At 41.8% G+C, this 17,980-nt stretch overlaps 1 protein-coding gene across 1 annotated transcript in view; it reads left to right on the top strand.

Moving 5' to 3' along the window:
* Nucleotides 1-14,833, top strand: part of LOC117883072 (synaptotagmin-like protein 4) — a 65,940-nt gene extending 51,107 nt beyond the window's left edge. Inside the window, exons 16-17 of the mRNA XM_034782034.1 lie at nt 4,764-4,969; nt 10,484-14,833. Of these exons, the coding sequence (XP_034637925.1) occupies nt 4,764-4,969; nt 10,484-10,629 (352 nt within the window). The 3' untranslated portion in view covers nt 10,630-14,833. The remainder of the gene's footprint in view (nt 1-4,763; nt 4,970-10,483) is intronic.
* Nucleotides 14,834-17,980: the final 3,147 nt, after the last annotated feature.

The following is a 17,980-nucleotide window of genomic DNA, read 5'->3' as shown; positions in this document are numbered from 1 at the left end:
CTATAGTTACAGTTGGGGCCAGTTGTAGCCCCGGGATACGAGAGTGTTGGGACATGTAGTGGGCCCCAGGTAAGGTTGGAGTTAGGGCTGATAGCGGTTCTCAGGCCAGGGTTACAATTGGAACAAGTTGGAGTAGCCAGGGTAGTAGTTAAATGTGTTGTGTTGTGACCAGTGCTGGCCTTGAGCTATAGGATGAGAATTGTGGCCTGTAGAGGTCTCTGGACTAGGGTTAGGCCTGGAGCTGTTAGTACCCAGGATTAGTGTTAGGGATGAATGGTTACTATGGGAACTGGTGGTGGTTGCTGGGTTAGGGTTTGACTTGGGGCCTAATTCAAGACCCTGCGTTAGGGCAAAGCTTGGGGGCCCACGCTATGGTTTGACTGTGGGGAGGTGTGAGGGCACAAACTAAGTTTAATGTTGTTGTACAGGATTTCTGTCTCTGAAATATGTTTAAGGTTGGAGCCTGTAAGTGGCCTTCACGTAAGGTATGGGGTACTGTAGACTGCAGAGTAGACTAAGTAGTTAGGGATAGGCCAGGTAGAGGATCCCAGACTAGATTTAAGGTTTGAAATTGTAAGTGTCATTTAACCAAGGGTTGGTCCCCTAGGCTCATGGTGGGTAGGGCACCTTGGATGTGGATGTGAGTTGCCATTAAGGGACTCTGGGGCAAGTATTTGAGTTGACGTGGATTGGAGTGCTGCCAAAACACAATTTTAAATGTTTTTTAGAGAGCCCTAGCTCCCAAATAAAAATGATTACACAGAATTTTACCTTGCTTTTTTCTTAATGAAAGATTTTTAGCCTACTTGTTGGGGATACAAGTGTGAACACATGAACGTTAAAATCCCAAACAAGATGAGAAATAGAAGAAAATCAAATATATTTTTAAAATTTCATGAATTTAAGTCCAATGTCACAATTTTTTTAGCTTAAATAATGACATTTGAATGGTTGCAGGTAGCACTGCTGGAATGGTAAGGATATCATCCCCAAATGGGGGTTACAGTTGAGGAAAGGGATCGAGTTCGGGGTCAGCAATGAGGCCAGCAGAGGGCCTCAGGCTAGGGTTAAGGTTAGGACTTGCAGGGCTTGCCCAGCTACAGTTAGGCCAGAAAACCTGAACTACGATAAGGATTAGGAATGGGGTAGGCAATGGCTCCAGGGCTACGGTTAGTGGAGCCAGCAGAGGGCCCCTGGCTAATGTTAGGATAGGTGGCAGAGGGCTCGGGCTTGGTTTAAGGTTGGGATCCGTGGGGCTTGCCCATCTACAGTTAGGTTTGGGGCTGGCAGAGGGCCCCAGGGCTAAGGTTAGGACTGGCAGAGGGCTGTTGTGATAATTGGGCCTACAGATTTATGCTAATTTGTGAGCTCAACTGTGAACAATGAGTAAAAGTTCATGAAGTGTCACAATAACCTGCAACAACAAATGTTGTTGATGGGGAAAGTTGCAAAAGGAAGACAGACTGACTAAACTGCTCCAAACAAAAAGGCGTACTGATATAACTCAAGGACTGTTATGCTTGGTAAACAAGACCATGTGAGATCAAAATTGATGTGTCAGAAATTAGGCCTAATTGGTGGACAAAATAGTGAAAGGATGGGCTATTCCTTTGGGGTGTGGGGATCCTTAAAGATTTTTTTTTTGGAAGGAAAAATTGGCTACTGGAGTGAACTTCATTATCATGCCTGCCACCCACACCATTTCCTGGGACCCCAGACCCTCTTTATTCTAATACTAAGAGTTGTCCTGACCAGACTGGGTCAGAGAAAGGGAGAAAAATGACATCCCCACCTCTGCTGGCTTCAGCTAAATCCTGAATACCAACTGCAACATGAGACTTTGTCCCCCCTTCTTTCTGTTCTTTTCCTTCCCCACCTTGTTCTCATTCCTATCTCTCTCCTTCTGTCTGATAAGAGTCTGGCTTAGTCAGCTCAGACTGTATATTTTGCAACACTGCTGTAAGCCTGTGAACAGAAAGAAGCAGCTAAAAGCAGTGCCCGAAACAGCTTGATGCTGGTACAAGTTTGCCAATCTCAGAATTGCTGGTAAGACTGTTGTGGCAGGTTCAGTCACAGAGACCCCCTCGAGACTGTCACCTGATGTGCTGAAATTACCTCTGAGCCCGTTTTCCCTGCCAGCTTGGGACTCCAGAACCCTGCGTTGTTGAGCCAGACACGCTAGCCTGTTGCAACACAGACCCAGGTCTGGTCCACCAAAGCTGCAGACTTTAACCAAAAACTGCTCAGCAGGTCACCTATCTCCAGCACCCAGACACCCAGTTCCCAATGGGGTCCAAATCCATTTTACTCTGTATAAAGCTTATACAGGGTAAACTCATAAATTGTCCACCCTCTATAACACTGATAGAGAGATGCACTGCTGTTTGCTCCCCCCCCCCCAGGTATTAATCACTTACTCTGGGTTAATTAATAAACAAAAGTGATTTCATTAAGTATAAAAAGTAGGATTTAAGTGGTTTCAAGTAATAACAGACAGAACAAAGTAAGTCACCAAGCAAAATAAAACAAAATGCGCCAGTCTAAGCCTAATACATTTAAGAAACTGTTTACAGGTAAATCTCACCCCCAGAGATGTTCCAATAAGCTTCTTTCACAGACTAGACTCCTTCCTAGTCTGGGCCCAATCCTTTCCCCTGGTACAGTCCTTGTTAGTTCCAGCAGGCATCTTAGGTGAAAAGCAGGGGCTTTCTCATGAGTGGAACCCCCACCCCTTGTTCTGCTTCAACCCCTTTTATAGCTTTGGCCTAAGGTGGGAACCCTTTGTCTCTCTGGATCCCCACCCCTCCTTCTAAATGGAAAAGCACCAGGTTTAAGATGGATTACAGTATCCTGTGACATGGTCACATGTCCTGCGAGACCTCATTCTTCCAGGGCTGGCCCGCAGGTACCCAGGGAGGTTTGCAAGTAAACAGAGCCATTTACAACCAATTGTCTTAGTCAATGGGAGCCATCAAGCTTCCAAACCACCATTAATGGCCCACGCTTTGCATAATTACAATAGGACTTCAGAGTTATACTTCATATTTCTAGCTTCAGATACAAGAATGATACATACATACAAATAGGATGAACACCCTCAGTAGTTTATAAGCTTTGTAATGATACCTTACAAGAGACCTTTTTCATAAAGCATATTCCAGTTACATCATATTTACATTCATAAGCATATTTCCATAAAACCTTACGGAGTGCAACGTCACAACTGTGTGCTATGTCTGTTTTTTCCCAGCTGTGAGGTTGCAAGAATCAATGCCAGAAACAGAAGCTACGTTTTCTATCTTTGCTGTTCTTTTTGTTTCTCCTCTTTTTCTTTCATCTTGTTTTTTCTTCTAGGAAACAGGATCAGACTTTAATAACAGCAATGACTGCTCCAGCCCATCTCTACTAACTTTTTCTCTTTTCCCCAAAAAGGACAGTTACCATCTAAGAGACTAAGGAGGATACTCCTTCTAAAATCTCTCTAGCTAAAGGGAAAGGGAACAAGAGATGGTGTTAAAGTGAAAGCTTTATTTAATACTTTACATTTCAGATGCGTTAACTGTGTTTTCTTCTTGTCTGTATCTTTAATAAATGGTTTTAAAGGATTTTTAAAGGTGGGCTTGCCATGATACTAAGCAGGCTGAGGTTTCTCTATCCCAAACCTTGTTTAATGTTGGACAGTGACAAGGTCTTTAACACCTTTGACCCTTTAGGCCCATATGTTCCACCTAAATTAATACAACAAGGCCCTGGGCTAGGATTAGGGGTGGGGCCAGTAGAGGGCCCCGGGCTCAGGTTACGGTTGGGGCTGGTAAGCCTTGCTAGTCTAGGACCAGAGGTGGGGACTGTGTGACTCACTGGGCCAGAGTTGGAGCTAGTAGGGTTTGCTGACCTATTAGGTTTGGAGCTGGTAGGTCTTGTCAGACTAGGATTAGAGTTTGGGGCTGGTTGGGCTTTCCGGGATATGGTTAGGGTTTGGATCAGTAGAGCTTTCCAGGCTAGGATTTGGATTAGAGCCATTAGGACTGGGCCTGGAAGAGATCTGTGGTCTAGGGTTGTGATTGTGGCTGGAAGAGGGCCCAGCCTAGGGTAGGGCTGTGGCCAATGGAGGTCCTCTAACCAGGGCTAAGATTGGCATCGGTAGGTTTCACCGTGCTAGGTGTAGGGTTGGGGCCAGTAGGTGTTTGTTTTTGGATTGAGGCCAGTAATTGTACCAGTGCTACTATTGGGTGTATTTCTTGTAGGAATCCCTGGGTTTGTGGTAGGGTTGGATCCTATTGGACTTTCAGTCTTGTTTAGAATTTGTGTTGAGATGTGGCCAGAACTATTATTAGGATTGGTGCTGGATTATTAAGTATCACAGTAGTTGGGTTCTTGTGCTAATGTCCGTTCAAGACATTGTTTATTTTTAAAAAAATCAAATTTATTTTTTATAAATATAAAATGAAAATGGATAATTTTTATAAATGTTCACCAAACCTTTGTCAAAACCATCAAATTTTAAAATAGAGAAAATTCTTCATGAAAACTTTCACTTTTAAGATGAAATCTTATGACAGTCTTTCATTTAAAACTTTTGACTATTCTAATGTCTCTAGAGACTAGTTGCTAAATTGAGACCAAATTTCCCCTAAGCTTACAATTGAGGAGTCTGTGGACCCAGAAATTTGGTTCAGATCCATCCTTACCAAAAATAAAACCAGAAAATAGTTTAAAAATTTGTTTCTCTGCATTACATGATGTATTTTTTTCTCCTTTCTAAGTTACGTGCTTCCAGACACCAGTAAGAAGAGTTACCAGAAGACCAGAGTTATTAAAAGAGACCCAAACCCTGTTTTTAATCACACTATCGTGTACGATGGATTCCACACAGAAGATCTGAAAGATGCCTGTGTTGAGCTGACTGTGTGGGATCATGAAAAACTAACTAATCACTTCCTCGGAGGGATCCGGCTGGGCCTTGGGACAGGTAATTGGATCCTTATTTGAGTCAGTAGATTTTTTTTTTTCTTTAAATTCAATTTTGTTGATTATTGTCACCGCTCTACTAAGCCATAGAACATGATGGGGCCTTCCAGGTCAGCTTCATGTTGGAGGAGACATCAGTGACGAGTGTGGGTGTATTCCAAGTGTAACTTGGTTTTACATGCACACACCAGTCCTGGGTCAGAGGTGGTCACAAATGGCATGCTGGCAAACCCCTCTTTCAGAAATCTCAGCCCAGACACCAATATCCCTCCCAATTTTCTCATGGGCTAAAGTGGGATGGGCCTGCCCCCAGAGGGTGGGAGGGTCGGGGAGTTGCAGAGAGAGTTTGTCCTGCACTCACCCTGATGCAGCAACTCCTGTCGCAAGGGGCTGGCTGGGCTCTGCTCCAGCATTCTGAGCATGTACCAGGCTCAGAGAGGGCCCAGGAAAGGCCCATGTGGAGGCAGACATGGTCTCAGAGCAAGGAGCAAATTAGAGAGCACAGGAGGAGTGGAAGCAGGTTGCAATGCCTGGAGCAGGGAGTCAACCCCAGCCAGTTCTGCAAGACAGGAGCCATTTCAACCAGGACAGGGGGTTTTTATAGGTGAAAGCAGGACAGTCCTGCAAAACCTGGGACTAATACCTGGATCCTAGGAAGCAACTCCATCCCAAGAACTGGCTCTACTTCTGTTTGCAACAGCTCCCCCAAATAAAGTGCAGCACTTCTCCATTGACTGAATAGTGCTTGCACATTAAGAAAAAGAACTTGTGTATCAGCACCACCGGGTAACTCCCTCCTATAACAATATATTGACATTTACAAGTGAGACCAATCATGAATACCTTACAATGGCGATGGATGCACACTGGGTACTCATGGTGCACAATCAGTGCTGAGATTATGGTAGCTGGAAATAAAGCACAAAATGGAAAAGTGTAGTCTGCTGGACATAAATATTAGATTTATTTGGATCACAGTAGTGCCAACAACCCCCCATGAGATTGGCACCCCATTGTGCTAGATGCTGTATAAACATGTTAAGAGACAATCTCTGTCTCAAAGTTTACAGTCTAAGGTCCAATTCAGGCAGGCACTTAGACATCTGCCCAACTTCAAGTGTGTTATTTCACCAGGATTACGACGCTTAAAGTCAGGGACATGCTGATGTATTCTGCCACTCTGGTTCCTAAATTGACCAGATAGACAAAGGGTGGGATATAGCTGATGTCCATGTTTCTGTACCAAGATTTCTATATGGACCTCCATTAGAAATTGTGTCTTCTAACAGTGCTTCACTGCCCTTCATTTGGATAGTCGTCCTTTGTTACCTCTTCGCTTCAGTTTCCATTTATCTCCCCCCCCCCCCTTTTCAGGGGGAGATCTTCATAGAATCTTAGAAATGAATGGCTGGAAGGGACCTTAAGAGCCATCAATCCAGCCCCCTGCTCTGAGGCAGGACCAAGTAGACCTAGACCATCCCTGACAGGTGGTTGTCCAACAGATTCTAAAAAACTTCCAGTGTTGGGGATTCTACAGCCTCCTTTGGAAGTGCGTACCAGAGCTTAACTACCCATACTGTTAGGTTGTTTTTTTCCCCCCCTCATATCTAACATAAATCTCCCTTGCTGCAGATTAAGCCCATTACTTCTTGTCCTACCTTGAGTGGACATGGAGAACAACTGATCACTGTCCTCTTTATAACAGCCCTTCACGTGTTTTGAAAACTGAGGGGGGACCTGATCACAATCTTCTTTTCTCAAGACTAAATATGCCCAGATGTGTATAACCTTTCCTCGTAGGTCAGGTTTTTTAACCTTTTATCATTTTTGTTGCTTTCTTTTGGATTCTCTCCAACCCCACATCTTTCCTGAAGTGTGGTGCCCAGAACTGAACACCGTACTCCAGCTGAGACCTTGCCAGTGCCGAGTAGAGTGGGACAATTACCTCCTGTATCTTACATAGGACACTCCTGTTCATATGCCCCAGACTGACATTAGCCTTTTTTTGCAACTTCATCACACTGACTCGTATTCAATTTGTGATCCACTATAATCCCCAAACCCTTTTTCAGCAGCACAGCCAGCTAACGGCTAGTCCCCATTTTGTAATTGTGCATGTGTTTGGGGGGGGGTTTCCTTCCTAAGTGAAGTATTTTTTACACTTATCTTTATTGAACTTATCCTGTTGATTTCAGAAAGATTTTTCTAATTTGTCAAGGTCACTTTGAATTCTAATCCTGTTCTCCAAAGCGATTATGGCTTCTCACAGCTTGGTGTCATCTGCATATTTTATAAGCATACTCTCCACTCTATTGTCCAAGTCCTCTTGCCTTTAACACACACAGCTGACGTAAAAAATGTTGTCTCCTAATGCAGAGATTATAATCAACATTATTGATGCTAAAGAAATGAATTCCGTTCTGTTGAAATCTGTTCTGTGCCCTTTTTCTGATGGTGCTCATTGTGGGCTAGTTTGCAGTGTGTCCCACATTTAGGCCTTGGCAGATTTTATTTTTTTACATGAAACTGTTAAAGTGCAACAAATATAACTCACCAAAAATGAATGCAGTTTAGAGTTCTATTATTAGACCAGGAAATTGTTACAGGAGGCCTTGCTGAGAGGGAAGAGGCAGAGGAAATTTCAATGGGTTATAATACAGGATGAACAGTTCCCCAGGGGTTGTCTGGAAAACGTTTGTAGCAGTTGGAAGATCTTCCTCTCAGACCTACTTAAGTGCTGGCAGTGGGGGACTTGCCAGCACACCTTCTGTTTTCTGTCTCCTAACATGTCACCAAGAGTGTTATGAAGTTCCCAACTGTGAAATAGCAGCTACAACAAGCTAATAAACGAGATATAAAAATATCACATTCAGGATTCACTGTTGCCAATATGATATGGTCCAAATTCAGACATTTCTCTGGTTGGCAGTGGTATAGAATCATAGAAGTATAGGACTGGAAGGGATCTCAAGAGGTCATCTAGTCCATTTCAACCCCACCCTCATGCTGAGGCAGGACCAAGTATATTTAGACCATCCCTGACAGTCATATGTCTAACCTGTTTTGAAAAACCTCTAGTGACAAGGACTCCACAATCTCCCTCGATAACCTGTTCCAGTACTTAACTATCCTTATAGTTAGAACATTTTTCTTACTCTCTAACCTGAATCTCCCTTGCTGCAGATTAAGCCCATTCCATCATGTTGTACCTTCAGTGGACATGGAGAATAATTGATCACCATCCTCTTTATAACAGCGTTTGACATATTTGAAGACTGTTATCGGGTCCCCTCTCAGTCTTGTCTCAAGACTAAACATGCCCAGCTTTTTTAACCTTTCCTCGGAGGTCAGGTTTTCTTAACATTTTATCACTTTTGTTGCTCTCTCCAGTTTGTCCACATCTCTCTCAATGTATGGTGCCGAGAACTGGACATGGTATTCCAGCTAAGGCCTCCGTTATCTCAATTAGCTTTTTTTTTTTTTTTTTTTTTTTGCACCTGCGTCACATTGTTGACTCGTATTCAATTTGTGATTCACTATAAGACCTGAATCCTCTTCTGCCGTACTACTGCCTAGCTAGGTACTACCTATTTTGTAACTTTGCACATGATTTTTTCCTTACTAAATGGAGTACTTTGCACTTGTCTTTATTAAATTTCATCCTGTTGATTGCAGACTAATTCTTCAATTTAAGATGATTTTTAATTCTAATACTGTCCTCAAAAGTGCTTGAAACCCCTCCCAGCTTAGTGTCACCATCCACAAATTTTATAAGCAGTCTCCTCTCCCTAATCCAAATAATTAAAGTATTGAACAATGCCAGACCCAAGACTGACCCCTGAGCAATCCCACCATATACACCTTCCCAGTTTCAAAGTGAACCATTAACTACTCTGAGGATGATCTTTCCACCAATTGTGCATCCACCTTTTAGTAATTTCATCTCAACCACATTTCCCTAGTTTATTAGAATGTCATGTGAGACTGTGTCAAAAGCCTTAGTAATATCTACTGCTTCCCCCTGTGCACTAAGCCAGTAGCCCAGTCAAAGAGGGCAATTAGGTTGGTTTGGCGTGATTTGTTCCTGACAAATCCATGTTGGCTATTACTTATCACCCTATTATCCTCTGATGCTTACAAATTGATTATTATTTGAACTTAAAGCCAAGTGCTAGGTAAATTGCCAGAGTAATTGAATTGGAATTAAATGTATCAAATTAAATTACGCTATCAAAAACTTGATTTCTATATGAAAGAAATGTAGGCCAGAGTAGCCCTGGATTGCTACCAGATAGAATGCCCCAGGATTCAGAAATAGTCTGAATGAGTCCTAAAATATCTTGGTTCATTCACATTCATATTTTGATGCATCTTTAAAGTATAGTTTTCAGGGAGGCTTTTGGAGGAATTGGGCTTGTGCCTTATTTTGCTGCTTCATTGTTATCTGTTTATCATTTTATCTCACACTAGCACCCAGGGGCCCCAGTTTGGATTGGGTCCCAGTTGTCTTGGGCACTGTGCAAACATACAGAGGCAGTCCTTGCCCAAAATGTTCATGTTATATGGCCCAATCCCGCAGACACTAAGCACGTTTTAACTTTAAGCAAATGGGTAATTCTGTTGACTTCAATGGGGCTACTACTTGTGTGCTTAAAATTACATGTGTGTAAAGTGTTTGCAGGGTATGAGCTTAAACAGAGGAATCAAATGGCGGGTGGTGGAAAGGGATATAATATAAAGGTAAACATGGTGAATGGTGATGACAGACATATAATATGCAAAAAAAAAAAAGGCACAAAAGAGTTTTTTAAACTTTTTTTTTTTCTGCTTGGATTTTTACCTTTTAAAATATGAGGAATGTCAAGTCTGGTGTTCACTCGTTTTGCTCCAAGACCTGGGACCTCCGCATGTATGCATTCTGAGGTCTTAGGAGTCAATTAAACTAGGGGTGTTAAAGATTTAACAACAGCATCCTTTCTCCAAAATGTTCATTAAGCATTGGTGTTAATACACATTTAACAACACCAAAAGGTTTTCAACAGTCTGATTTAAAAAGCCCTTGTCTTATTAGCAGAGCTTTCAGTCTCTTGAAACCTTGTGATACCATCATTTCACTAGTGCTTCCAAGGTAAACAAGCGATGAATTGCTGGTCTAAAACAGGCAAAAAACACAAACCTCCTTCCCCTCCCGCCCACACACACTCACAACAAATTCCTTTTAAAAACACAATTTTTAAGGCCTTCTTTATGATCAAAATAAGGCAAGAAAGGTATGAGCCCAATATAATTTTTCTTTGCAAATTGCGTTTAAGGGACTTCTGACTTTGGGCACTTAAATTGACTTTGGCCTGACATTCAGAGTCTCAGCAGTGGAACAATAAGTGTTCAGGGTGCACAGCGCTCCTCAGGCTTGGACCCCCAAGGAAGGACTAGATTACATTTAAATATTCTTGCATGTAATGGAAACCTCTTCTGCAGCTCTTGCCATGATCACCTCCTTCTTGTTCTTTCTAAGGCACTAGCTATGGTATCTCCGTGGACTGGATGGACTCCACACAGGAGGAAGTGGCCTTTTGGCAGGAAATGATGTCAGCCTCCAATGAATGGATTGAAGGATTGCTGCCGCTACGCTCACTGGCAGGGAGGAGGAAACTGAAATGAAACTTCTGTTGTACAATTAAAACTGAGCATATTCATTAGAATTGGGAAGCTCCCCGTGACCAGGGAATGGAGCCCCTCCCCTACCTGCACAGGTGTCAGGTTAATTAGATAATGATTGCATTGTGCTTTAAAGATGGTAGGTGCTAAGTGGTGTTAATCCCCCAGTAGAGGATTTAGAAGATGCTAAACTGATGCTATGCTTGATTTTAGCAAGAGGCCAATGGTTACTTTTGTTAATCATCTATATACTCGATCTTAGACTTCATTAGCCTCTCAGTACATTGGCAGGGAAGAAGTGTAAATATATTTTTTTTTTATACAGGGTTTATTTTGTTACTGGATTTTTGTGCTGTTTTTCTGTGCAGTGAGACAGCTGTAATAAAGCTGCAGCTTGGCATTCTCCATATTCCCTTTCAAGTGGTACGCGTCATACTAGCTGCAGGATTGCAAGCATCATCTCAAAATGGGACCTTTCCATCGGTCACTGATAATGTGGCAATGACTCAGAGGAAAAATCCACTTTAGATTGCTTTGAGATCCAAGGTGGACCTGCAGAAAGAGGACTGTTTGGAGCAGACAATGTAGCAACATGACTAAGATATCAGAGAAGAATTCAATACATTTAATTCCATACAGTTTTTATTTGGAAACGAGGAATGATGGTCTTTCAGCTAATGTACCAGCCCAGTAGATACAGGTTCTATTCCCAACCCTGCCACAAACTTCCTCTGTGACCTTGGGCAAGTCACTTACTTAAAGGAAAACTGCAGTGGAATATAAATTAGTTTGCACTCAGCCAAATACAAAATATGATTAAATCACTGCTGGGCCAAATCCGTTCTTTCAAATGCCTTGTGTATATATAAAACATTAAGTATGAAATTAAGATGTGTAGCGAGCAGCCTTTCTGTCAGACTCATGAGGTGTATCAAGAAAGGTCAAAACTACAGCCAAGGACAGGAGGGAGATTTTTGGAACTGATGGGAAAGGTAAGTATTCCATGACTGTACATACTGCACCAAAGTAACAAGTTACATAGTAAAAAGAGCTGGCGAAATCTCCCACTGCTCCCTGTACCTCTGGCTACTTCTTTGATCTTCCTTTCTCTCGACTGATGTCAACAAGTTGCGGTCTGTGTTGGAGTTATCATTAAATAGCAGCTTTTGGGGATTTTGCATCTATCCAGTGCATATCAGTAGAGATTTTGCAACCATTTTAAATGCAGCTTTGTAATTTCCTCTTTAAATGTACATACTCTGATTAAATAGAATGATTTCCCTCAGGTACCAAATGATCTCCTTATACCTATCGTTAGTATGGTCTGAGTAATCCTATATATACAAAATAAAATAGAGGCAATGCCACTAAACAGAATCATACTTGCCTAGTCCAGAGTGGTTACTCTTGGAGAAATTTCTTCTCTAGGTATCTGACCTTTAAAAGTAATTTGCAAGGCTGAGTAGAGCTGGTTGAGAAATGTGGGGGGAAATCATGAAAACTGTTGAAGTTTGTTTTCCTTTTGAAGGGTTCAAAACTGATGCCTTTTTTGGGTTTTGTGGATTTCTTAATTTCCATTTTTTTTTAATTATTTGTTTACCAAAGCACCTGTCTTAGATTTCCAGACTTTCAGCTTACCAAAAAACAGGTCATAAGTAAGTGATAGAGAACATTTTTGATTAAGAATATTAAGACACTTTTTTTCTTTCACAAACCCTGAAAAGTTAAGTTCATGTAGGTAGCTTTTTCATTTAAATTCATTTTAGTAAAACAATCCTTTCACTTTTGACCAATGTTAGAAAAATGTTGGCCAACTGTAGTGTTGCAGCACTAAGAAATAGCCCATAGGACAGTGGTCCCCAACCTTTTTCATCTGGCAGGCGCCAGACGACGAGCCACAGAGGACCATGGCAGCGAACGAGCATCCGCCGAAATGCCGCCGACAAGCAGCAGCCTCCAGAGGCGTCGCCGCCTCTGGATGATTCTGCTTCTCGACAGTGTTTCGGCGGATGCTCATCTGCTGGCCAGTACGCGGGCGCACTTAGACTCGCATTGGGGACCCCTGCCACAGGAAAACAAGATCAAATGAAGAGAAAGAGATACTAAAGATTGTTCACTTCGCTCACACAAATTATCCCATTGACTATCTCTGAAGTGTGAACAAAAGGAGCTAGATTGGCCCCAGGGTTGGGATTAGCTCAGTTTAAAATCTTAACTTTACTACCCTGAGTAGCCTTGTTGGTTTCAATGAAGTTACTCAGAGTGGATTCAGATACTTTGAGTAATGCTTTACTCCATGGATAGTGCTATCAGAGTTGAGAGGATTACTCCTTGGCTAAGGTGCTACTAAACCCAAGTAAGGGTCTGAAAATCTGGCCTATAACATACTGATTTTCTGCTTACATAGGAGCAGATTCTGATACTTCTACTGTTTGAATAGTACCTTACTCTGAGTGGTCCCACTGACTTCTGTGGGACTATCTGTGGAGTGAAGTGCTATTTATTGTGAATAATAGGTATCAACATTTTGGGCCATAATGTAAATACATACTTGTTTTTCCTTTCAGTGATTTACAGTGTTTATACATTTGTGATGAATGTGCCAAAACCGCTGTTTACACACACATGAACTTTTCAAATTACTTTTTAAGTATTTATTTCATATTAGCATTAGCTGTACACCCAAGATTCAGTTCTTTCCTAATATGGTGCCAACAAAGTGAAATAATCATTGTTACAGGGCCAAGTTCATCCCTGGTGTCAAAGTTTGGATGAGTTTGGCCCAAGATATTGTGATCTATATATTTTTGTTTTTGTTTTTTAAGGTTGCATTCGTTTTTGGGTGGTGGTTGTTTTGTTTTTTGTAAATTAAGCCCTGATTAATTTCAGAATTATTAATTATTAATAAATGTTGTATTTATTAGCACATCAGAGTAAAAGATTACACCACCAAGCATAATACAGTGGTAACATAGTCATGTGTAATGTAGGAGGTCATATCTGCTTCACTTAATAAACGGAAAGCACTTTATCAGCAAAAATGCAAGGCACTTTGTCACGTCAGTGTCATACATAGGAGTGGAGGAACCTGTACCAAATAAAAGATTAATGGCCATTGGTATGTGTTTTACATTGACATTTGTAATCTGTGAATTCAACCTGTAAGAGGTAAAGTATCTATATGTTATAGGCCACTATAGCACGGGTCCATGTTAACATGCGCTGCAGATTAATTTGGAAATAATAGATCAAAAGGCTTCTGATTGTATTTATTATTTTTTTGTATGATGGATTAAACAAACTCCCTTCAAAAGAGAGGGCTTTTCTTATACATAGTAAATATATTTAGGTCCATAATTCCCCTGGATATAAACATGCAACTTCGTTGAAGTCACGTGTGTCTTTGCATGCAGCTGAAACCGAAGTTATGGTCCTTAGGGCTAGATCCTGCAACCACCAATTACTGGTGGGACACAAGTAATCCTATAGTCCGGAGTAGGCCTACGTGTGTGGGTTACAGGATCTGGCCCTTTTTTTAAATGAAAAGGTTAATAGCGTGACTAGAGCTGGGCAAATTCTGCAGGAAAAACTCCCTGTGACCATTCTTCTGCACTCAAGAATTAACGTGCTTATGCCTCTTTCGTATCTGCTTTTTGCAGATATCTTGAGTGAATTTACAAGCAGGAGCGTTTTGCTCAAGTAGCAAATTTTTAATTCACCAATAGCAAGATGTGCAGAGAAAGTGAGATTATAAGAAGTTTTGCTCCTCCAGTCAGGAAACAGAAGCAAACCATGTGACCTGTGTCTAATCAGACCTGCTCAGATTGTTAACCAACTACTTGGCACAAACAGCTCGTGAACAATCTTTGGGCAAATTACCAGCAATAATTCGGTGAATAATCTTGAAGAGTATCCAGGGGATCACTTTCTGTACTTGGATAGGAAAAGTCAACATTTGTTGAGTAAAGTATTTGCCCAGCTCTAATCTTGACCAAGACTGAGAAAAGCAAAACTGATCTTATTGCGACACTTTATAAGCTGAAGAGAGAAATATTAGCAGACTCCCAACAACATAAATCTATGTAATAAGATGTGTTTAAAGAAGAAATACGGTATTTTGTGGGCTGGTTAGATAAACCAAAAGGAATTTGTAAAACTGACCTGTGTGTGTGAGAAACAAAATCAATAAACCACACTTCAGTTCCTAATAAGTGTATATTCAGTGTAGTTGTTCTTAGTTACTAACATCGCCCCTATTTATTTACATTTTTCCCACTCTAAGGTATGTTAGTCATGTTTGGTTTTTTTAGGAGGATTGTTCTGTGTGTGTGTGTTGTTCACAGTGGCAGCTGATGTCAAGAAGCTTGTCAGAAAGACACTGGGTCACTCGTTAAAATGTCACACTAAAATATATTTGCAAAGACATTGTAAGGTATGGGAAGTGGGTGTTACACTCAACATCAACCATTGGGTGTGAAGATCACCATTGCAGAGCAGCACCTTTTCCCACTGCAGCTAGTTCTATTTCATGAATGCCAGAAAAAAAGCATTGTCTAGAAGACAACTAGATCAGTGTAACAGAGATCTGGATTTTGACCCTTTCCTGCCAGTTTTCAGATACAGGGTTTTGACAGTGAGCCGGATTCTGGATCTTAGGGCAAGTAGCTCCATTGAAGTTTACACCAGCATAAAAGTGGTGTGAGATCAGGCCCAACACAGTAAAGATTTCTCCTTCAAAAGCACCAAGCAGGCACAATTATACTGAATAATGGAACCATTTCTGAAACGGAGATTCCATCTGTGTGGGGTCTGGGCTCCTCCAGGATTGCTCTTATATGTCTAGAAAGCACCAGGCCTCAGGACCTTGCTTGATGAAATTCATCCTAGGGTACTTAAGGAATTAACAGAAGCAATTATCTTTGAGAACTTTTGGAGGTGCTAAAGGACTGAAGAAGGGCAAACATAGTACTTCCCTTTAAAAAGGGGAACAAAGAGGACCTGGGAAATCATAGACCAGTAAACCTAACTTCAATACCGGGAAAAGATACGGGAACAAATTATTGAACAATCAGTTGCTAAGCACCTAAAGGATAATAGGGTTATAAGGAATAGCCAGCATGCCTTTGTCAAAAACAAACCTTACTAACCCAACCTAATTTCCTTTTTTTGACAATGCTACTGCCTTAGTAAAGGGGGGGGGGGGGCGAAGTAGATGTGATCATCTTGGTTTTAGTAAGGTTTTGATACAGTCCCACATGCCATTCCCATAAGCAGATAAGGGAAATGTGGTCTAGATTAAATTACTATAACGTGGGTGCACAATTTATTGTAAGTTCGTACTCAAAGACCAGTTCTCAATAGTTCACTCTCAAACTGGGAGAGTGTATATAGTGGGATCCCTCAGGGGTCAGTTCTGGGTCTGCTATTTGTTCAATATGTCTGTTAATGACTTGAATAAGAGAGAGGAGAATAGGCTTATAAAACTTGCAAATGACACCAAGGTGGGAGGGGGTTGCAAGCACTTTGGGGAACAGGATTAGCACTCAAAACAACCTTGACAAATTGGAGAACTGGTCTGAAATCAACAAGATGAAATTCAACACAGACAAATGCCAAGAACTATGCTTAGGAAGGAAAAATCATATGCACAATTAGAAAATGGGGAATAAGTGACTAGGCATTGAAGAATCGGGGGGGTTAGAGTGGATCACATTGAATAGGAGTTAATGTGATACAGCTGCAAAAAAGGCTAATCTCTTTGTGGGGTGTATTAACAGGGGTGTTGCATGTAAGACATGGGATGTAATTGTCCTGCTCTCCTCAGCACGGGGTGAGGCATCAGCTAGCGTATTGTATCCAATTCTGCATGTAACACTTTAGGAAAGATGTGGACAAAGAATGCAAAAAAGGTTAGAAAACCTGATATATGAGGAAAGGTTAAAAGAAATCTCTGCATGTTTAGTCTTGAGAAAAGAAGATTGAAGGGGAACCTGATAAGTCATCAAATGTGACAAAGGATGTTATAAAGGGGCTAGACTGACACTACAGGAATAGTTCAGTGGTTTGAGCATTGGCCTGCTAAACCCAGGGTGGTGAGTTCAATCCTTGAGGGGGCCACTTAGGGATCTGGGGCAAAATCAGTACTTGGTCCTGCTAGTGAAGGCAGGGGCTGGACTCGATGACCTTTCAAGGTCCCTTCCAGTTCTAGGAGATAGGATATCTCCATTAATTCTTTTTTTTAATTTACAATGCCATTTGTAAAATGAAAACACATTAATAACACACAGCCACAAAACCCCCAATACTGTGTCGAACCAAGTAGTTGCGCTTACGATAAAAGCGTAGCTGATGGAATAATCATGTGTTGTGTTTAGTCTCAGCCCGGGATTTCAAAACACATGCCAGCTGCATTGGCCCTTAGCCCATTGTTCACAGCTCATCGCAACACTGCCGTTGACTTCAGTCGAACAAACGTGTAGCATCCCTAAGCTGACCTTGCAGGCTGCCAGCAAGCCAAAGGAGTGTTCCAGCTCTAAACAAGTGATTGATGGCACGTCTCGAAGGGGAAACCATAGAACCATTTTCTAACAACGTAAATAGCTAAAGGCAGGCTGCACGGAGAAAACTTGCTACAGCCTCCCCTCCCTTCATTATTAATTCTTCCTGATGTGTGGGGCTTCTTTTATGTATGAAGAGATCCTGTGCTCTCACTGGAAAGACCTGCAGGGCTACAAGGGCATAACATTCCTGAGGGAGGCTCTGCTCTTGGATTTAATCTGAGTTTTAGCTGGCCAGCTGGAATCCTTGAATGGGAAAACTGCCACGTAGACCAATCAGCCTGTGCCCTTTTGAACATAGTCTGAAATAAGGGACCCGACCGCACACCTGCAATACACTGAGCAATGGTTGGTAATTCATTTTCAGGGACATCAGTGTTTTGCTAGGGAGCCTGGGGCTCTTTTTGAGAAAACATATTGTGAGTCCTTCCTTTATTTGACGAATGGGGCTAGACTAAAATGTACGCTGCACACCGTATCGCAGGGCACCATACAATAAGTTCTAGTACTTTAACAAGAGACAGGGCCAAACTGACACCCTGTGTAATGCTACTGCGGTCAATCGTGTGATACCTGTCCTGGGACGGTGTGAGCCCTTCAGGCTCCAGGGCTGTCACCTTTTACTATCATAAAATGCACTTCAAAAAAAACAAAACAGTAAGTTTAGTGGAGTCTGTGGGCTCAATTCTCAGTTGCTTTAGGGTGCTCTTGTACCTTTGTCTTCATACTTGTCAGTAAAGGCCCTGCAAACTGTTGGTGTCATCGAACTAATAATCCTTTTACCACCGTCTTGCTGC

The sequence above is a fragment of the Trachemys scripta genome, chromosome 9, assembly GCF_013100865.1.
Source record: "Trachemys scripta elegans isolate TJP31775 chromosome 9, CAS_Tse_1.0, whole genome shotgun sequence".
In the NCBI taxonomy this organism is placed as follows: Eukaryota; Metazoa; Chordata; order Testudines; family Emydidae; genus Trachemys; species Trachemys scripta.
Note: the sequence above shows the minus strand (reverse complement) of the source record. Positions and strands in the feature narration are given on the sequence as shown.